Source organism: Podarcis gaigeae, assembly GCF_964106915.1.
Source record: "Podarcis gaigeae genome assembly, chromosome: Z".
Classification (NCBI taxonomy): Eukaryota; Metazoa; Chordata; class Lepidosauria; order Squamata; family Lacertidae; genus Podarcis; species Podarcis gaigeae.
Genome location: NC_139691.1, coordinates 65,001 through 87,500, shown reverse-complemented (window position 1 = coordinate 87,500; position 22,500 = coordinate 65,001). Strand labels below are relative to the sequence as shown.

The window sequence follows — 22,500 nt, the reverse complement described above, 5'->3', positions numbered from 1 at the left end:
GGGACTAGGTTACGTGACAGGCGCTTGAGCCAATGGGCGCGCCGCTAGGCCTCCTTACCCAATCGTGAGTCGGAAGCCGCGCAGGGGGCGGGCGTTAGGTTATTTTGATAGGCGCCTCAGCCAATCGTCGCGCCTCCTTCCCCCATCGCTCGAAAGGCTTCCTGAGCGAACTACAACCCCCATGATGCTTTGCGTCCAGGCTTAGCAGCGGGAATGGCCATGCCAAGCCCCAGGTGCACCTTGGGAAATGTAGTTTCCAGGCTCTGAGACCCCAATTGAGGCGCCGCCTTCGCAGGCCGTGCTAGAATTCCCATCGAAATGGGAGAATCCACTCTCTGGAATGGAGGGGGGAGGCCGGCGCCGGGTGCGAAACTATAATTCCCAGGAAATTCCCCCTCTGCCCCCCACAAGTGGACCAGGCTGCCACCCCATAAGTGGACCTGGCTGCGCCCCACAAGTGGACCAGACTGCTCCTTCTCTGCCCCCCACAAGTGGACCAGACTGCTCCCCACAAGTAGACCAGGCAGCACCCCACAAGTGGGCTAGGCTGCTCCTTCTCTGCCCCCCACAAGTAGACCAGGCAGCACCCCACAAGTGGGCTAGGCTGCTCCTTCTCTGCCCCCCACAGGTGGACCAGGCTGCTCCCCACAAGTGGACCAGGCTGCTCCTTCTCTGCCCCCCACAAGTGGACCAGGCTGCTCCTTCTCTGCCCCCCACAAGTGGACCAGGCTGCTCCTTCTCTGCCCCCCACAAGTGGACCAGGCTGCTCCCCACAAGTGGACCAGACTGCTCCTTCTCTGCCCCCCACAAGTGGACCAGGCTGCTCCTTCTCTGCCCCCCACAAGTGGACCAGGCTGCTCCTTCTCTGCCCCCCACAAGTGGACCAGGCTGCTCCTTCTCTGCCCCCCACAAGTGGACCAGGCTGCTCCTTCTCTGCCCCCCACAAGTGGACCAGGCTGCTCCTTCTCTGCTCCCCACAAGTAAACCAGGCTGCCCCCCACAAGCGGACCAAGCTGCCCCCCACAAGTGGACCAGGCTTTTCCCCCAATATGCCCCACAAGTGGACCAGGCCGCTCCCCACAAGTAAACCAGGCTTCCCCCCACAAGTGGACCAGCCTGCTCCTTCTCTGCCCCCCACAAGTGGACCAGGCTGCTCCTTCTCTGCCCCCCACAAGTGGACCAGGCTGCTCCTTCTCTGCCCCCCACAAGTGGACCAGGCTGCTCCTTCTCTGCCCCCCACAAGTGGACCAGGCTGCTCCTTCTCTGCCCCCCACAAGTGGACCAGGCTGCTCCTTCTCTGCCCCCCACAAGTGGACCAGGCTGCTCCTTCTCTGCTCCCCACAAGTAAACCAGGCTGCCCCCCACAAGCGGACCAAGCTGCCCCCCACAAGTGGACCAGGCTTTTCCCCCAATATGCCCCACAAGTGGACCAGGCCGCTCCCCACAAGTAAACCAGGCTTCCCCCCACAAGTGGACCAGCCTGCTCCTTCTCTGCCCCCCACAAGTGGACCAGGCTGCTCCTTCTCTGCCCCCCACAAGTGGACCAGGCTGCTCCTTCTCTGCCCCCCACAAGTGGACCAGGCTGCTCCTTCTCTGCCCCCCACAAGTGGACCAGGCTGCTCCTTCTCTGCTCCCCACAAGTAAACCAGGCTGCCCCCCACAAGCGGACCAAGCTGCCCCCCACAAGTGGACCAGGCTTTTCCCCCAATATGCCCCACAAGTGGACCAGGCCGCTCCCCACAAGTAAACCAGGCTTCCCCCCACAAGTGGACCAGCCTGCTCCTTCTCTGCCCCCCACAAGTGGACCAGGCTGCTCCTTCTCTGCCCCCCACAAGTGGACCAGGCTGCTCCTTCTCTGCCCCCCACAAGTGGACCAGGCTGCTCCTTCTCTGCCCCCCACAAGTGGACCAGGCTGCTCCTTCTCTGCTCCCCACAAGTAAACCAGGCTGCCCCCCACAAGCGGACCAAGCTGCCCCCCACAAGTGGACCAGGCTTTTCCCCCAATATGCCCCACAAGTGGACCAGGCCGCTCCCCACAAGTAAACCAGGCTTCCCCCCACAAGTGGACCAGCCTGCTCCTTCTCTGCCCCCCACAAGTGGACCAGGCTGCCCCCCACAAGTAGACCAGGCTGCTCCCCACAAGTAGACCATGCTGCTCCCCACAAGTGGACCAAACTGCCCCCCACAAGTGGACCAAACTGCCCCCCACAAGTAGACCAGGCTTTTCCTCCTCTGCGCCCCACAAGTGGACCAGGCTGCCCCCTACAAGTAGACCAGGCTGCTCCCCACAATTAGAACAGGCTGCCCCCCACAAGTGGACCAGGCTGCTCCCCACAAGTGGACCAGGCTTTTCCTCCTCTGTGCCCCACCAGTTGACCAGGCTGCTCCTTCTCTGCCCCCCACAAGTGGACCAGGCTGCTCCTTCTCTCCCCTCCCCACAAGTGGACCAGGCTTTTCCTCCTCTGCGCCCCACAAGTGGACCAAACTCCCCCCCACAAGTGGACAAGGCTTTCCCCCCAATATGCCCCACAAGTGGACCAGGCCGCTCCCCACAAGTAAACCAGGCTTCCCCCCACAAGTGGACCAGCCTGCTCCTTCTCTGCCCCCCACAAGTGGACCAGGCTGCTCCCCACATGTAGACCAGGCTGCTCCCCACAAGTGGACCAGGCTGCCCCCCACAAGTGGACCAGGCTGCTCCTTCTCTGCCTCCCACAAGTGGGCCAGGCAGTGCCCCACAAGTGGGCCAGGATTCTCCCCACAAGTGGACCAGGCTGCCCCCCACAAGTGGACCAGGCTGCTCCCTCTCTGCCCCCTACAAGTGGACCAGGCAGTGCCCCACAAGTGGGCCAGGATTCTCCCCACAAGTGGACCAGGCTGCTCCCCATAAGTGGGCCAGGCTGCCCCCCACAAGTAGACCAGGCTGCCCCCCACAAGCGGACCAGGCTGCTCCCCATAAGTGGACCAGGCTGCCCCCCACAAGTGGACCAAACTGCCCCCCACAAGTGGACCAGACTGCCCCCCACAAGTGGACCAGGCCTTTCCTCCTCTGTGCCCCACAAGTGGACCAAACTCCCCCCACAAGTGGACCAGGCTTTTCCCCCAATATGCCCCACAAGTGGACCAGGCCGCTCCCCACAAGTAAACCAGGCTTCCCCCCACAAGTGGACCAGGCTGCTCCTTCCCTGCCCCCCACAAGTTGGACCAGGCTGCCCCCCACAAGTAGACCAGGCTGCTCCCCACAGGTAGACCAGGCTGCCCCCCACAAGTAGACCAGGCTGCTCCCCACAGGTAGACCAGGCTGCTCCCCACAAGTAGACCAGGCTTTTCCTCCTCTGCGCCCCACAAGTGGAAAAGGCTGTCCCCCACAAGTAGACAAGGCTGTTCCCCACAATTAGTCAGGCTGCCCCCCACAAGTGAACCAGGCTGCTCCCCACATGTAGACTAAACTGTCCCCCACAAGTGGACCAGGCTGCTCCTTCTCTGCCCCCCACAAGTGGACCAAACTGCCCCCCACAAGTAGACCAGGCTGCCCCCCACAAGTGGACCAGGCTTTTCTTCCTCTGCGCCCCACAAGTGGACCAAACTCCCCCCCCCACAAGTGGACCAGGCTTTTCCCCCAATATGCCCCACAAGTGGACCAGGCCGCTCCCCACAAGTAAACCAGGCTTCCCCCCACAAGTGGACCAGGCTGCTCCTTCCCTGCCCCCCACAAGTTGGACCAGGCTGCCCCCCACAAGTAGACCAGGCTGCTCCCCACAGGTAGACCAGGCTGCTCCCCACAAGTAGACCAGGCTTTTCCTCCTCTGCGCCCCACAAGTGGAAAAGGCTGTCCCCCACAAGTAGACAAGGCTGTTCCCCACAATTAGTCAGGCTGCCCCCCACAAGTGAACCAGGCTGCTCCCCACATGTAGACTAAACTGTCCCCCACAAGTGGACCAGGCTGCTCCTTCTCTGCCCCCCACAAGTGGACCAAACTGCCCCCCACAAGTAGACCAGGCTGCCCCCCACAAGTGGACCAGGCTTTTCTTCCTCTGCGCCCCACAAGTGGACCAAACTTCCCCCCCCACAAGTGGACCAGGCTTCCCCCCACAAGTGGACCAGCCTGCTCCTTCTCTGCCCCCCACAAGTGGACCAGGCTGCTCCTTCTCTGCCCCCCACAAGTGGACCAGGCTGCTCCTTCTCTGCCCCCCACAAGTGGACCAGGCTGCTCCTTCTCTGCCCCCCACAAGTGGACCAGGCTGCTCCTTCTCTGCTCCCCACAAGTAAACCAGGCTGCCCCCCACAAGCGGACCAAGCTGCCCCCCACAAGTGGACCAGGCTTTTCCCCCAATATGCCCCACAAGTGGACCAGGCCGCTCCCCACAAGTAAACCAGGCTTCCCCCCACAAGTGGACCAGCCTGCTCCTTCTCTGCCCCCCACAAGTGGACCAGGCTGCCCCCCACAAGTAGACCAGGCTGCTCCCCACAAGTAGACCATGCTGCTCCCCACAAGTGGACCAAACTGCCCCCCACAAGTGGACCAAACTGCCCCCCACAAGTAGACCAGGCTTTTCCTCCTCTGCGCCCCACAAGTGGACCAGGCTGCCCCCTACAAGTAGACCAGGCTGCTCCCCACAATTAGAACAGGCTGCCCCCCACAAGTGGACCAGGCTGCTCCCCACAAGTGGACCAGGCTTTTCCCCCAATATGCCCCACAAGTGGACCAGGCCGCTCCCCACAAGTAAACCAGGCTCCCCCCCACAAGTGGACCAGCCTGCTCCTTCTCTGCTCCCCACAAGTAGACCAGGCTTTTCCTCCTCTGCGCCCCACAAGTGGACCAGGCTGCTCCCCACAAGTAGACCCGGCTGCTCCCCACAAGTGGACCAGGCTTTTCCTCCTCTGCGCCCCACCAGTTGACCAGGCTGCTCCTTCTCTGCCCCCCACAAGTGGACCAGGCTGCTCCCCCTCTGCCCCCCACAAGTGGACCAGGCTTTTCCCCCTCTGCCCCCCACAAGTGGACCAGGCTGCCCCCCACAAGTGGACCAGGCTGCTCCCCCTCTGCCCCCCACAAGTGGACCAGGCTGCGCCTTCTCTGCCCCCCACAAGTGGACCAGGCTGCCCCCCACAAGTGGACCAGGCTGCTCCCCCTCTGCCCCCCACAAGTGGACCACGCTGCGCCTTCTCTGCCCCCCACAAGTGGACCAGGCTGCTCCCCCTCTGCCCCCCACAAGTGGACCAGGCTTTTCCCCCTCTGCCCCCCACACGTGGACCAGGCTGCGCCTTCTCTGCCCCCCACAAGTGGACCAGGCTGCCCCCCACAAGTGGACCAGGCTGCTCCCCCTCTGCCCCCCACAAGTGGACCAGGCTGCGCCTTCTCTGCCCCCCACAAGTGGACCAGGCTGCCCCCCACAAGTGGACCAGGCTGCTCCCCCTCTGCCCCCCACAAGTGGACCACGCTGCGCCTTCTCTGCCCCCCACAAGTGGACCAGGCTGCTCCCCCTCTGCCCCCCACAAGTGGACCAGGCTTTTCCCCCTCTGCCCCCCACACGTGGACCAGGCTGCGCCTTCTCTGCTCCCCACAAGTGGACCAGGCTGCCCCCCATCCATTTCCAATCCGCGGCCCCTTTAAGGCGCTCTTCCTCCCCGCGGCCACACGGTGGCGCTGCGGCCTTGGCAACGCGCCCTCCACTGCGGCTGCGCGGAGCGGACAGGCCAGGCGACATCGGGAGCTTCGGACCGCTCCAAATCGCCCTGACATCGCAGGGGGGAATTGGAAGAGACCATCGCCCTTTCCCTCCTGTCCGGTGGGGGGGGAAGCGCCTGGACCGATGGTCGAACCGATTACCGGGGAAGGGGGGGATCTCCGGTTTCCTCCCCCTCCTCCTGGAAGTGGGTCCTGCCAAGGTGACGTCAGGCCGTCGGTGGGAACCCCCCCAAACCCCACCCCACCCCCGCCAGCCGCGGCGGATGGTTCGGCTCGGCTGCAAACGGTCGGGAGGAGGGCGAGACCATTTGCGGGAATAGGGGGGATGGATGGTCCAATTGGGGGGAGAGGGGAGCAGAATGGTCCACTTGGGGGGGAGCAGAGGGGGAGCAGCCTGGTCCACTTGTGGGGTGCAGAGGGGGAACAGTTTGGCCCACTTGTGTGGGGCAGAGGGCGAGCAACCTGGTCCACTTGTGGGGTGCAGCCTGGTTCACCTGTGGGGTGCAGAGGGGGAGCAACCTGGTCCACTTGTGGGGTGCAGAGGGGGAGCAACCTGGTCCACTTGTGGGGGGCAGCCTGGTCCACTTGTGGGGTGCAGAGGGCGAGCAACCTGGTCCACTTGTGGGGGGCAGCCTGGTCCACTTGTGGGGTGCAGTCTGGTCCACTTGTGGGGGGCAGCCTGGTCCACTTGTGGGGTGCAGTCTGGTCCACTTGTGGGGGGCAGCCTGGTCCACTTGTGGGGTGCAGTCTGGTCCACTTGTGGGGGGCAGCCTGGTCCACTTGTGGGGTGCAGAGGGGGAGCAACCTGGTCCACTTGTGGGGAGCAGCCTAGCCCACTTGTAGGGCGCTGCCTGGTCCACTTATGGGGAGCAGCCTGGCCCACTTGTGGGGGGGGAGGGGGAGCAGCCTGGTCCACTTGTGGGGGGCAGAGGGGGAGTAGCCTGGTCCACTTGTGGGGAGCAGCCTGGTCCACTTGTGGGGGGCAGAGGGGGAGTAGCCTGGTCCACTTGTGGGGGGCAGAGGGGGAGTAGCCTGGTCCACATGTGGGGGGCAGAGGGGGAGCAGCCTGGTCCACTTGTGGGGAGACGCCTGGTCCACTTGTGGGGGGCAGAGAGGGAGCAGCCTGGTCCACTTGTGGGGGGCAGAGGGGGAGCAGCCTGGTCCACTTGTGGGGTCAGCCTGGTCCACTTGTGGGGAGCAGCCTGGTCCACTTGTGGGGTGCAGTCTGGTCCACTTGTGGGGGGCAGCCTGGTCCACTTGTGGGGCGCAGCCTGGTCCACTTATGGGGAGCAGCCTAGCCCACTTGTAGGGCGCTGCCTGGTCCACTTATGGGGAGCAGCCTGGCCCACTTGTGGGGGGCAGAGGAGGAGCAGCCTGGTCACTTGTGGGGGCAGAGGGGGAGCAGCCTGGTCCACGTGGGGGGCAGAGGGGGAGTAGCCTGGTCCACTTGTGGGGAGCAGCCTGGTCCACTTGTGGGGAGAAGCCTGGCCCACTTATGGGGAGCAGCCTGGTCCACTTGTGGGGAGAAGCCTGGCCCACTTATGGGGAGCAGCCTGGTCCACTTGTGGGGAGAAGCCTGGCCCACTTATGGGGAGCAGCCTGGTCCACTTGTGGGGAGAAGCCTGGCCCACTTGTGGGGGGCAGAGAGGGAGCAGCCTGGTCCATTTGTGGGGGGCAGAGAGGGAGCAGCCTGGTCCATTTGTGGGGGGCAGAGAGGGAGCAGCCTGGTCCACTTGTGGGGGGCAGCCTGGTCCACTTGTGGGGAGAATCCTGGCCCACTTGTGGGGCACTGCCTGGCCCACTTGTGGGGGGCAGAGAGGGAGCAGCCTGGTCCACTTGTGGGGGGCAGCCTGGTCCATTTGTGGGGGGCAGAGAGGGAGCACCCTGGTCCCATTGCGGGGGGCAGTTGCTCTTCCCCCTCGTATAACCCAAGCTAGCCGAGGTTGCCCCTGAGCATGCGCAGAGTGCCTTTGCCTCTCCCCATAGCTGACCCTTCCCTTGTCCTCTTTCGAACTCTAGGCCCCTCGCCTGACGCCCCACGGAGCAGCATGGAGGGCCGGCCCCACAGCCCGCGACGCCTGCCAGGCCAGGTAGGATGACCGCCTTTGTCTGCTAGCCTTCATGAGGCGGGGAGTTCCCCAGGTTGTGTCTCCCACGCTCTAGCCCCATAAGGGTGCTGGGAATTGTAGTTTCAGGCGCTCACACCACAGCAGGGAAACTACAATTCCCAGCAATTCCGGCTAGCTAAGGATCATGGGAATTGTAGTTTTTTTCCAGCTGATCGGGACTACAGCTCCCATGATCCCTAAGTAAACAGACCACAGATCAGGGATGGTGGGAATTGTAGTTTGTTCCAGCTGTTTGGGACTACAACTCCCATGATCCCTAGCTAGCGGGAAAACTACAATTCCCATCATCCCTGACCGCTGGTCTGGCTAGCTAGAGGTTATGGGAATTGTAGTTTGTTCCAGCTGTTTGGGACTACAACTCCCATGATCCCTAGCTAGCCGGACCTGCTGTCAGGGATGATGGGAATGGTAGTTTTTCCCGATGTTTGGGACTACAACACCCATGATCCCTGGCTAGTGGGAATACAGCGGGAAAACTATCATTCCCATCCGCCCTGACTGCTGGTTTGGCGAGCTAGGGATCATGGGAGTTGTAGTCCCAAGCAGCTGGGAAAAACTACAATTCCCACGATCCCTTGCTAGCTGGAGCAGCTAGCTAGGGATCATGGGAGTTGTAGTCCCAACCAGCTAGGAAAACTACAATTCCCATCATCCGTGACTGCTGGACTGGCTAACTGGGGATCATGGGAGTTGTAGTCCCAAACAGCTGAAAAAAACTACAATTCCCATAACCCCTAGCTAGCCAGACCAGCGGTCAGGGATGATGGGAATTGTAGTTTTCCTACTAGCTAGGGATCATGGGAGTTGTAGTCCCAAACAGCTGGAAAAAACTACAATTCCCATGATCCCTCGCTAGCCGGACCAGCGGTCTGGGATGATGGGAACTGTAGTTTTCCCCGCTGGTTTCCCACTAGCTAGGGATCATGGGAGCTGTAGTCCCAAAGGGCTGGGAAAAACTACAATTCCCATCATCCGTGACTGCTGGTCTGGCTAACAAGGGATCATGGGAGCTGTAGTCCCAAAGAGCTGGAAAAAACTACAATTCCCATGATCCCTAGCTAGCCGGACCAGCGGTCGGGGATGATGGGAACTGTAGTTTTCCCCGCTGTTTTCCCACTAGCTAGGGATCATGGGAGTTGTAGGCTGAAAAAAACTAAAATTCCCATCATCCCTGACCGGCTAGTGAGGGATCGTGGGAATTGTAGTTTTCCCCAGCTCTTTGGGACTCTCCCTAGCTAGCGGGAAAAAAGTGGGAAAACTACAGTTCCCATCTTCCCTGGGAATTGTCATTTTTGCCAGCTCTTTGGAACTCCCTGCCACTTGACGCCCCTTCCTCTCCCCGCAGGATCCGCACTGAGGGCGGCGCGGCGCCGGGCCGGCCCTTCCGAAGATGACCCGCACCCACCCGCCGGACCTCCTGCGCCACGTCCAGACGGCGGCGCCCTTCCCCTGCGCCATGTCGGCGGCGCCCCAGCCCTTCCACAAGCGCCACTGCCGCAGCTTCGACTTCCTGGAGTGGCTGGACGACGAAGCCCCGGCGCCCGGCGCCCGGCGCGGGCGCGAAGTCCCCCGAGACCCGGCGCCCCGGGCCCGCTCCAAAAGCGCCGGGCGCCACGCCAACGAGCTGCACCCGGTCAAGCTCCAGCCCCAACGCAGCCGCATTTCCCCCTTCCCGGGCGCCCAGTACGGCGCCAACGCGCCGCCCCCCAACGCCCCGCGCCGGCGCCTGGACATCAAGCCCGACCCGCCGCCGCGCTACGTCTCCCCGGCCAGGAGCGGCCTGACCGTGCCCGGCGCCTGGCGCCCGTCCCGCACCCCGACCCCCAGCGACACCTACGAGGAGCGGGCGCCGGGAGACGCCTACGACCCGAACCCGCAACCGGCGCCCCTCCAGGTCTTCTACGCCGGCGACGGAGGGTATGCGCCGCCGCCGCGCCCCGTCCGGAACTACGTTTCCCCCTTCCTGGACGCCCACCCTGTCCGGGAGGCGCCCAGCCGGACAAACTACGTTTCCCCCTTTTACGGCGCCGTGCCAACGTTGGACGGCGCCACGCCACCCTTTTACGGCGCCGCGCCACCCTTTTACGGCGCCGCGCCCCCGTTCGACGGCATCGCGCCCGTCCCGGCGCCCGCCTCGCGAACATACCCTCACCCGTACGGCGCCTGGCGCCCGGTGGCGGCGCCCTACCAGACCTGGCAAGTCGGGTGCTGCCCACCGGGCGCGGCCCCATCCTCCTGGCAAACGCCGCGGCTGGGAACCGAAGCGCGCAGCCACTCCAAGTCGTGGGACGACATTTTGGCGCCGCGCGGGCGCCCCGACCCGCCGCTGTGGCGCGGGCGCAGCTACGAGAACATCCTCGCGCGCCACCAGGCGCCGCCGGCCCTCTCGCCCGACCCCCGGCGCCCGGCGCCCGTGGTGGTGACGCTCTCCAGCTCCCCCAAGCGCTATGCCGCCCTCTCCCTGTCGGAGAATTCCCTGCTGGAAAAAGCGGGCGCCACCGGGCGCGGCGCCTGGTTCGTGACGCCGGAGATCACCATCACCGACAACGAGATCACCGGGCGCCACCAGGCGCCGGCGCGCCAACGCAGCCTGGAACAACTGGACCAGCTCATTACGGACCTGGTGATCGACTACAAACCGGGCGCCGATCCCGAGCGCCCGGCGGAGACGCCGGGTGCGAGTTCCCCGGACGCCAGCACCGACGAGGACGACGTCATGTGCTCCAACGCCCGCTGCGGGCGCACGGAAACTATGTTTCACGCCTGCCTGTACTTCAAGTCCTGCCACAGCTGCCGCACCCTCTACTGCTCGCGCCACTGCCGGCGCCAGGACTGGCGCCGCCACAAGGAGCGCTGCGCCGCCGGGCGCGCCGCCAGCGCCTGCCGCAACGCGCTACGTTTCTCCCGGGAGGATGCGGCGGCGCACCGGGCCTTCTCCCGCCTGGCGCGCGTCGGCTTCCTCTCCCGCGGGCGCGGCATCCTCTTCCTGGGCTTCCCGGGCGCCGGCGCCGCCGAGAACTTCCTCCGCGCCGGGCTGGGCGCCCTGGCGGCGGCGCCAACTTACCTGTCCCTCCGCGAAGTGGGCGCCCACGCCGGGAACCTGGGCACCTACGCCCGGGAGTTGCAGCGCGCCGGGGAGGAGTACGACCCGGCGGAATGCTTCGTGCTGAACGTCACGGTGGCGCCGGGCGAAGGGCACCCGGTGGCGCGACAGCATGCCAAGGTGGCGCTGGCGGCCTCGGCGCCCGGTGCGGCGGCGCCGCCGGGCGGCGAGATCGAGACGCTGATTCTGACGCCGCCGCCGGGCGCCGGCGACCAGGAAGACCGGCGGGCGCGAGAGGTGTGCTTCGTCCACATCCAGCGGGAGCTGCGCGCCCGAGGCGTGGCGCTGCGGCGCGAGTTCCCCGAGGTCTACGGGCGCCTGGTGGCGTTTGTCGAGACCGGGCGCCGCTTCACGCCCACCACTATCTATCCCGTCGATAAGAGGACCGGGAAGCAGTTCCTCTGCATGATCATGGCGGGATCCGAACCCAGGACCCTGGACTGGGTGGCCAGTCCGAACCTGCTGGATGAGTTGATGTAGAGGAGGCATGTGGCGGGGAGTTCCGAGGGACGGAAAAAAGAAATGGGCGCCGTTTTGCTGCCGTTTGGGCATGGTTCTGGGTTCAAGTGGCAGGGAGTTCCAATGGGAAGAGCGGACAAAAAAGGACAGACATGGGCTCCGTTTTGCTGCAATTCATTCTACGTCTCTTGGTTCAAGTGGCAGGGAGTTCCAACGGGGAAAACACCAGACATGGGCTCCGTTTTGCTGCCGTTTGTGCGATGTTTCTGTCTTCAAGTGGCAGGGAGTTTCTGGAGCTGTCACTCCAGAGTGGAAAGTGCAATTCCCAAAGGGACAGAAAACGGGCATCCATTTCTCTTGGTTCAAGTGGCAGGGAGTTCCAACGGGAAGAACGGACAAAATAACACCAGAAATGGGCAGCGTTTTGCTGCAGTTTGTGCGATTTTCTAGGTTCAAGTGGCAGGGAGTTCCAACGGGAAGGATGAAAAACGGGGACCGTTTTCCTGCAGTTTTTCCAACGTCTATGTGTTCAAGTGGCAGGGAGTTCCAATGGGAAGAACGGACAAAAAAACACCAGAAATGGGCTCCGTTTGGCTGCGGTTAGTGCAATGTTTCTGTGTTCCAGTGGCAGGGAGTTCCAACGGGAAGAGCTCCGAAATGGACCCAAAAATACACGAATGGGCTCCGTTTTGCTGCAGTTTTATGACGTTTCTGTGTTCAAGTGGCAGGGAGTTCCAATGGGAGGAACCCCTCCAGAACAGACAAAGAAAACAGATAGCGGCTCCGTTCTTTTTGCAGTTCATTTTCCGTCTCTTGGTTCAAGTGGCAGGGAGTTCCACAGGGGAGAACCGACCAAAAATGACAGAAACGGGCGCCCATTTGCTGCAGTTCAAGTGTTCAAGGGGCAGGGAGTTCCAATGGGAAGAAGGGACAAATGAACACCCGAAACGGGCGCCGATTTGCAGCAGCTTGGCGACGGTTCTGGGTTCAAGTGGCAGGGAGTTCCGACGGCCTCGGATCGACAATCCCGGCCTTGGAAATCTCGGAAATCGTTTTGTACGGTTATTTTGCTTTTGGGGATCATTATTGGGGATAATCGTGATTTGATAATGATGGAATGGTTGAAATTGAGAATAATCGGGAAATTCAGAATAATCATTATTATTATTATTATTATTTTGTATTCTTCTTATTTTTGCCCTTTGAAAGGCTCCAATGGGCACATTGAATGTCGTCTCAACAAAAAGAGATTTTTTCCTGGACGGTGCTGGAAAAGGATCAATATTATTGCTATTCTTATTGTTTATTAATAATTATTAATTATTATAAGTTATTTTTGTTGCTGTTGCTATTATTCATCATTAATTATTATTATTAATGATCGTTGTTGCTATTATTTATTTATATTTATTTATTAGCTATTATTAATTATTCTTGTTGCTATTATTATTGTTATTATTATATAATTATATTATATTATTATTATATTATATTATATCATATATATAATATATATTATATTATAATATATATATTATATATTAATATATAATATTATATTATTATTATTATTAATAATAAAAATAATAATAATAATAGTAATAATATTAAATCCTTGAGGATGAAACAGTTTGTAAATGGTGCGGAATAGACGGATGCATTATTATTATTCATTGTTAATTATTGTTTTTTATTATTATTATTGTTATTAATTATTAATTATTAATTATTATAAGTTATTTTTGTTGCTGTTGCTATTATTATTATTAATCATTAATTATTATTAATGATTGTTGTTATTTATTATTATTATTTATTTATTATTAACGATTATTAATTATTCTTGTTGCTATTATTATTGTTATTATTATATAATTATATTATATTATATTATTATTATATTATATATTATATTATATATTTATATATAATTATATAATTATATATAAATATATAAATATATAATATAATTATATAATTATATAATATAATTATATAATATAATATAAATATATAAATATATAATATAATTATATATTATATTATAATATATATTATATATTAATATATTATTATATATTATTAATAATAATAATAGTAATAATATGAAATCCTTGAGGATGAAACGGTTTGTAAATGGTGCGGAATAGACGGATGCATTATTATTATTCGTTGTTATTTATTGTTTATCAATGTTAATTATTAATTATTAATTATTAATTATTAATTATTAATAACTATTATTATTTTTATCGGAAGGTTGATGTGTAAAATGGGTGCATGGGAGGAAGGAATTGTATGTCGAAGGCCAAATCCTATCAAAAGCGTATTCCCCCCCCCGGTTTGTAAATTGTGCGGAAAAAGACGAATGCATGTTCTATTTATTTCCTTAAAGAAAGAGAAATCTATATATATATGGAAAAGTATTTTCTGCGGGAGAAATCTAAGAAGCATGTCTATGTACGTTTCTATGGAAAGGTATAAAAAAAAGAGAATTTATTTGCCTGGAATAAAGACAAAAAGGAACTCGAACTCGCAACCACGTCATTATTATTATTATTATTATTATTATTATTATTATACACACAAAATCTCTCCTGTTCATACAATGTCTTCTACCACTTGACACAGTCCGCTGTATTATTATTATTATTATTATTATTATTATTATACACACTCAAAATCTCTCCTATTCATACAATGTCTTCTCCCGCTTGACACAATCCGCTGTATTATTATTATTATTATTATTATTATTATTATACACACTCAAAATCTCTCCTGTTCATACAATGTCTTCTCCCGCTTGACACAGTCCGCTGTATTATTATTATTATTATTATTATTATACACACTCAAAATCTCTCCTATTCATACAATGTCTTCTCCCGCTTGACACAGTCCGCTGTATTATTATTATTATTATTATTATTCTACACACTCAAAATCTCTCCTATTCATACAATGTCTTCTCCCGCTTGACACAGTCCGCTGTATTATTATTATTATTATTATTATTATACACACTCAAAATCTCTCCTATTCATACAATGTCTTCTCCCGCTTGACACAGTCCGCTGTATTATTATTATTATTATTATTATACACACTCAAAATCTCTCCTATTCATACAATGTCTTCTCCCGCTTGACACAGTCCGCTGTATTATTATTATTATTATTATTATTATTATTATACACACTCAAAATCTCTCCTGTTCATACAATGTCTTCTCCCGCTTGACACAGTCCGCTGTATTATTATTATTATTATTATTATTATACACACTCAAAATCTCTCCTATTCATACAATGTCTTCTCCCGCTTGACACAGTCCGCTGTATTATTATTATTATTATTATTATACACACTCAAAATCTCTCCTATTCATACAATGTCTTCTCCCGCTTGACACAGTCCGCTGTATTATTATTATTATTATTATTATTATTATTATTATACACACTCAAAATCTCTCCTGTTCATACAATGTCTTCTCCCGCTTGACACAGTCCGCTGTATTATTATTATTATTATTATTATTATTATTATACATACACAAAATCTCTCCTATTCATACAATGTCTTCTCCCGCTTGACACAGTCCGCTGTATTATTATTATTATTATTATTATTATTATTATTCTACACACTCAAAATCTCTCCTGTTCATACAATGTCTTCTCCCGCTTGACACAGTCCGCGTTATTATTATTATTATTATTATTATTATTATTATTCTACACACTCAAAATCTCTCCTATTCATACAATGTCTTGACACAGTCCGCATTATTATTATTATTATTATACATACACAAAATCTCTCCTATTCATACCATGTCTTCTCCCGCTTGACACAGTCCGCTGTATTATTATTATTATTATTATTATTATTATTATTATTCTATTTCCCGAAATATCAAAGCATTTCGCAGCCGTTTTCGATCGCCCCAAAGGAAAAGGAGCAGCACGAATTTGCTCATTAAATTCCAGGATTTCATGGAATTTTTCATGGGAGCTATAGGGTGAAAGATTTTGAATTTAATAATATCAATTATTATTGAATTTAATAGTATCAATTAATATATACAATTATATATATATACATACATATATATATATATATATATATGCAGGTTTTGGTGTCCTCGGGTGTCTTCCCGTGTAAAAGTTGGGGTGTCTAGGCGACGTTTCGACGAGGTCTCACTCGTCATCTTCAGGCTGGTGCTTTCGGCTTCTTGTTACTGGAACAGAGCGGGATCTCAATGTTTGAGTTCCTATAAATACTGTAGAGGGGGTGTGGTGTCTAGCCTCCAATGTTCTGGGCAGAGAGGAAGTTCCCAGGCTAGTGTGCCTTTTCTTCTTTTGTTCCTTAATTACTTGAGAGATACCTTGAGTGATTTCTTGAGTGATATCCTGAGTACCACTTAGGTGGGTCATTAGGTGTGGATTAGTTGCTAAAGTCTTTGTGTCTTGACCTCTTGAACTTTGTGAAGAGTTTTCCTGAGAAGATGGCTGTATTGCACTTAGTTGTGCTTTGGCTTGGCTTCGTGTATAGGGGCGAGCTGTGGTTTTGTGGCTTGTGTCAGCCAGATCTGTGTAGGGATTGCAGGGGGGTGCAGCATCCGGAGGTGCCACCATGGACTGGCTACTGGATGGTGTCAGTAATTCATCTGTGGAGAGGGTCTGGGTTTGGGTCTGGTGTGGTTGATTGGTGTTGGCGTTCTGTGTGCCTCTGGATCTGGTGTCAGTTTTTGTGGGGAGGGCTAATTTCCAGATGTCTGGCAAGCGGGATGTGTCGTCACGCTTGTTCATGTTGTGAGGGTGTTTCTCTATCTCGATGGCTTCCATGATTATTCTCTTGTGGTGATGTTCCGTGTTAAAGAGCAATTTGGAATCTGCAAAATTAATTTCGTGTCCTGTTTCTTTCATGTGTTGGAAAAGAGAGGAAGTTTTTTCTTCTTTTTTGACGGCATTCTTGTGTTCTGCGATACGTGCATTTATTCGTCTGTTTGTTTGTCCAATGTACGTGGCTGGGCAGACTTTGCAGGGTATTTCATAGATCCCTTGGTTTTCCAACTGGATTTTATCCTTGGGGTTTCTGAGGATATTGGCTATTTTTTGGTTGGTGCAAAAGGCTGTTTTGATATTGTGTTTATGGAGGATTTTGCTAATTTTATCTGTAGTGCCCTTGATATAAGGAAGGAGGGCCATGCCATTGTTTTCTTCTGTGTCTTGGTTTTTGGGGGGTGTTTCCTTTTGGATTAGCTTCGTAATCCTGTTTTGCTGGTATCCATTGGCAATTAACACATTTGAGAGATTCTGTAACTCAGTTGTCAAGTGGTCTTTGTCAGCCAGGCGTTTGGTTCTGGAGATGAGAGTCTTGGCTACGGAGTTTATTTGTGCAGGGTGGTGGTGTGATTGTGCATGTAAGTAGCGGTTGGTGTGTGTTTTTTTCTGGTAGATAGTGTGTCCTAGGGAGCCATCAGGTTTTTTGTAGATTAGGACGTCAAGGAAGGGAAGTTGGTTGTTGGCTTCTATTTCCATAGTGAATTGTATTTTGGGGTGTAAGTTGTTGAGATGTGTGAGGAAGCTATCCAGTTTTTCCTTCCCGTGTGGCCAAATTACAAAGGTGTCGTCAACATATCTGAGCCAAAGTTTGGGTTTGTGTTCTGACTTGTCTAAAGCATTGGTTTCAAAGTGTTCCATGTACAGGTTTGCGATGACCGGTGAGAGGGGTGATCCCATAGGTGCTCCTTCTATCTGTTTGTATCTTTGTCCATTGTGGATGGACACACAGAACGCCAACACCAATCAACCACACCAGACCCAAACCCAGACCCTCTCCACAGATGAATTACTGACACCATCCAGTAGCCAATCCATGGTGGCACCTCCGGATGCTGCACCCCCCTGCAATCCCTACACAGATCTGGCTGACACAAGCCACAAAACCACAGCTCGCCCCTATACACGAAGCCAAGCCAAAGCACAACTAAGTGCAATACAGCCATCTTCTCAGGAAAACTCTTCACAAAGTTCAAGAGGTCAAGACACAAAGACTTTAGCAACTAATCCACACCTAATGACCCACCTAAGTGGTACTCAGGAGATCACTCAAGAAATCACTCAAGGTATCTCTCAAGTAATTAAGGAACAAAAGAAGAAAAGGCACACTAGCCTGGGAACTTCCTCTCTGCCCAGAACATTGGAGGCTAGACACCACACCCCCTCTACAGTATTTATAGGAACTCAAACATTGAGATCCCGCTCTGTTCCAGTAACAAGAAGCCGAAAGCACCAGCCTGAAGATGACGAGTGAGACCTCGTCGAAACGTCGCCTAGACACCCCAACTTTTACACGGGAAGACACCCGAGGACACCAAAACCTGCATATATATATATATATACACACACACACACACACACACACACACACATTATTTAACAATATATCTGATTAAATAAATATTGATTTACCTTTCCCCAAATTTATTATCTTATTAAACAATATATATTAATTAATAATGATATAAACATATTATTTAATAATATATCTTATTAAATAGGCATTGATTTCGCATTTCTCAAATTTATTATAGTATTAAGCAATATATATTAATAATAATATAAACATATTTTTAATACTATATCTTATTAAATAGGCATTGATTTCGCATTTCCCAAATTTATTATCTTATTGAACAATATATATTAATAATGATATAAACATATTATTTAATAATATATCTTAAATAGATATTATTTCGCATTTCCCAAATTTATTATCTTATTAAATGATATATATTAATAATAATATAAACATATTATTTAATAATATATCTTATGAAATAGACATTGATTTCGCATTTCCCAAATTTATTATATTATTAAGTAATATATATTAATAATAATATATACATATTATTTAATCCTGTATATGATTAGATAAATATTGAGTTATCCTTTCCCAAATTTACTATCTTATTCAATAATATATATTAATGATAATGCTATATCTTATTTATTCATATATTTTATTAAACAGATATTGATTTCGCATTTCCCAAATTTATTATATTATTAAATAATATTTATTATTATTATTGTTGTTATTATTATTAATAATAATAACGATAATAAAATATATTATATAATCACCAAATTTATTATATTATGAAGTAATATGCATTAATAATAATAATATATACATATTATTTAATCCTGTATATGATTAGATAAATATTGAGTTATCCTTTCCCAAATTTACTCTCTTATTCAATAATATATATTAATAATCATCATGATAATAATAATGCTATTTATTATTTATTCATATATCTTATTAGATATTGATTTACCCTTCCACAAATTTATTATCATTGCATAATCTATTATTAATACTAATATAATAATTCATATAATTAATCATATATTATTAATATAATTAATCATATATTATTAATATAATTAATCATATATTATTAATATAATTAATCGTATAAATATTAATCATAGATCTTATTAAATACAGATTGAGTTATAGGTTCCCCCCAATTTTTATGGGTCTGGGAACTATAGTTTCCTGGGAATTATAGTTTCGCACCCGGTTCCCCACTGCCTGGGCTCTCAGGGCCTGGAAACTACAGTTCCCAAGGTGCACCTGGCGCTTGGCAAGGCCATTCCCTCTGCTAAGCCTGGACGCAGAGCATCATGGGGAATGTAGTTCCCTCCTTTCAAGCCATTGGGTAGGAGCCGCGGCGATTGGCTGAGCCGCCCGTCAAACGGACCTTATCCCGCCCCCCACGCGGCATCCAACGCACGATTGGCCTCGCCAGCGAGAAGCGACGCGCCCATTGGCTGAACCTATTTGCGCCGGCCTATCCAAGAACCTAAGCCCGCCCCCTGCGCGGCAGGCGACCCGCGATTGGCCCCGCCAGCGAGAAGCGACGCGCCCATTGGCTGAGCCTACCTGTCATAGAGGTAACCACGCCTCCGGGGTGGATCTTCAGCAGAAGCCGTGCCGCTATTGGCCCCGCGCCGGTGAACTCGGGCGCTGATTGGCTGGGCCCTTCGCGCGCCTCCTTTCGCCTCAGAAGGCGCAGCAATGGCGGACGGAGAGCTGAAGCGCGTTTCCGACGAGGCCGACGGCGTCTTCAAGGACGTCCTCATCCACGTCACGACGCCGGGCGCCGGGCCGGGAAAAGACGTCGTGCGCGGCTACGCCTGGGCCGAATATCCCCGTGAGGGGACGCGGGCGGCGGGCGCAGAACGGCGGGGGCGACTTCTGATTGGGCGAGGCGTAGTCACGTGGAAAGTGGAGGCGGGTTCCGATTGGGCAATGCTTAGGCGAGGCGGGTTCCGATTGGGCGAGGCCTAGGAGGGTGGAAAGTGCAGGCGGGGATGGAACTTCTGATTGGGCGAGGCGTAGGCACGTGGACACGGAAGGCGGGCGCAGAACGCCGTAGCGGGTTCCGATTGGGCCAGGCGCAGGCAAGTGGATAGTGAAGGCGGGGATAGAACGACGGTTGCGGGTTCCGATTGGGCGCGGTCGGGAGAAGGGGCGGAGTGGCGCGTCAGCCTCGCGGCCTCATTGGTCGGCAAGAGCGGCGTCAAAGCTCACCCGGAAATGCTTTGAATAGTAATCAGATGTATATTATTATTATTATTATTATTATTATTATTATTATTATTATTATTATTATTATTATTATTATTATTATTATTATTATTATTATTAGATATTGTAACCAAATAAAATAGGAGACTATAAATAAAAGTTTGCTAAATAGTATTTGCATATCGTATATTTATTATTATTATTATTATTATTATTATCATCATCATCATTATTATTATTATTATCATTATTATTTTTATTATTAGATATTGTTGTAACCAAATAAAATAGGAGACTATAAATAAAAGTTTGCTAAATAGTATTTGCATATCGTATATTATTTATTATTATTATCATCATCATTATTATCAATATTATTTTTATTATTAGATATTGTTGTAACCAAATAAAATAGGAGACTATAAATAAAAGTTTGCTAAATAGTATTTGCATATCGTATATTATTTATTTTATTATTATTATTATCACTATTATTATTATTATTATTATTATTAGATATTGTTGTAACCAAATAAAATAGGAGACTATAAATAAAAGTTTGCTAAATAGTATTTGCATATCGTATATTATTTATTATTTATTATTATTATTATTATTATTATTATTATTATTATTATTATTATTATTAACTGGGCCCGAGGAAACCCAGCTAGATGAATGGGGTATATATAAATTATGATGCAGCATTCCGGTCCAAAAAGATGGCATAAGAAGCAAAGTTCTAATCAATATGTTAAAATGAAGAAAAGTCATTATATATATTAAAAAATGTTCTATAAGTTCTGTAAAACACCAAATAATCCAGTTGGTCATTCCAAATGCCGAAGAGTGCTGTGCGCCCCAGAAGCTTGCGCATCATAGCATAATAAATAGTCAAATTCAACGATTTGACTCAAGACTACAGCCCTCAAAACCGAAGATGTGAAGAGCCCAGTGGGACTCTCAAGCTTGTCCACAATACCATCAAATTAAAAGGCAAAATAGTCCAATGGAGAATTCCAGCTGGGGAAGAGTCCTGTGTGACTCTCAAGCTTGCGCATCATAGCATAAAATAAAAATACAAAGTAATCAGATTGAAAATTCCAGCTGGGGAAGAGTCCTGTGTGACTCTAAAGCTTGCGCATCATAGCATAAAATAAAAATACAAAGTAATCACATTGAGAATTCCAGCTGGGGAAGAATCCTGTGTGACTCTAAAGCTTGCGCATCATAGCATAAAATAAGAATACAAAGTAATCAGATTGAGAATTTGAACTTATGAAGAATCCTGTGCGACTCTAAAGCTTGCGCATCATAGCATAAAATAAAAATACAAAGTAATCAGATTGAGAATTCCAGCTGGGGAAGAGTCCTGTGTGACTCTAAAGCTTGCGCATCATAGCATAAAATAAGAATACAGGGTAATCAGATTGAGAATTCCAGCTGGGGAAGAGTCCTGTGTGACTCCAAAGCTTGTATATCATAGCATAAAATGAAAATACAAAGTAATCACATTGATAATTCCAGCTGGGGAAGAGTCCTGTGTGACTCCAAAGCTTGCATATCATAGCATAAAATAAGAATACAAAGTAATCAGATTGAGAATTTGAACTTATGAAGAATCCTGTGCGACTCTAAAGCTTGCGCATCATAGCATAAAATAAAAATACAAAGTAATCAGATTGAGAATTTGAATTTATGAAGAATCCTGTGTGACTCTAAAGCTTGCGCATCATAGCATAAAATAAAAATACAAAGTAATCAGATTGAGAATTTGAATTTATGAAGAATCCTGTGTGACTCTAAAGCTTGCGCATCATAGCATAAAATAAAAATACAGGGTAATCAGATTGAGAATTCCAGCTGGGGAAGAATCCTGTGTGACTCTAAAGCCTGCGCATCATAGCATAAAATAAAAATACAAAGTAATCAGATTGAGAATTTGAATTTATGAAGAATCCTGTGTGACTCTAAAGCTTGCGCATCATAGCATAAAATAAAAATACAGGGTAATCAGATTGAGAATTCCAACTGGGGAAGAGTCCTGTGTGACTCTAAAGCATGCGCATCATAGAATAAAATAAAAATACAAAGTAATCAAATTGAGAATTGGGGAAGAGTCCTGTGTGACTCTAAAGCTTGCGCATCATAGCATAAAATGAAAATACAAAGTAATCAAATTGAGAATTGGGGAAGAGTCCTGTGTGACTCTAAAGCTTGCGCATCATAGCATAAAATGAAAATACAAAGTAATCAAATTGAGAATTGGGGAAGAGTCCTGTGTGACTCTAAAGCTTGCGCATCATAGCATAAAATAAAAATACAAAGTAATCAGATTGAGAATTCCAGCTGGGGAAGAATCCTGTGTGACTCTAAAGCCTGCGCATCATAGCATAAAATAAAAATACAAAGTAATCAGATTGAGAATTGGGGAAGAGTCCTGTGTGACTCTAAAGCCTGCGCATCATAGCATAAAATAAAAATACAAAGTAATCAGATTGAGA

General features: G+C 50.2%; 2 protein-coding genes across 2 annotated transcripts in view; both read left to right on the top strand.

Annotated features, from left to right (window-relative positions):
- The first annotated feature begins 5,592 nt into the window (after positions 1 to 5,592).
- Positions 5,593 to 11,657, top strand: AJM1 (apical junction component 1 homolog). Its single transcript, XM_083721499.1, has 3 exons — positions 5,593 to 5,883; positions 7,703 to 7,773; positions 9,158 to 11,657. Exon 3 carries the CDS (start codon positions 9,203 to 9,205, stop codon positions 11,393 to 11,395), a length of 2,193 nt encoding a protein of 730 aa, XP_083577625.1. The 5' UTR covers positions 5,593 to 5,883; positions 7,703 to 7,773; positions 9,158 to 9,202; the 3' UTR covers positions 11,396 to 11,657.
- A 7,697-nt stretch (positions 11,658 to 19,354) lies between these two features.
- The window catches only part of LOC310836181 (14 kDa phosphohistidine phosphatase-like), a 48,461-nt gene continuing 45,315 nt past the window's right edge, over positions 19,355 to 22,500 (top strand). Inside the window, exon 1 of the mRNA XM_083721085.1 lies at positions 19,355 to 19,619. Coding sequence (XP_083577211.1) covers positions 19,484 to 19,619 — 136 coding nt within the window. The 5' untranslated portion in view covers positions 19,355 to 19,483. The remainder of the gene's footprint in view (positions 19,620 to 22,500) is intronic.

Coding starts and splice junctions, on each gene's coding strand:
- AJM1 (XM_083721499.1), top strand. CDS start 9,203: ATGACCCGCACCCACCCGCCGGACCTCCTGCGCCACGTCCAGACGGCG.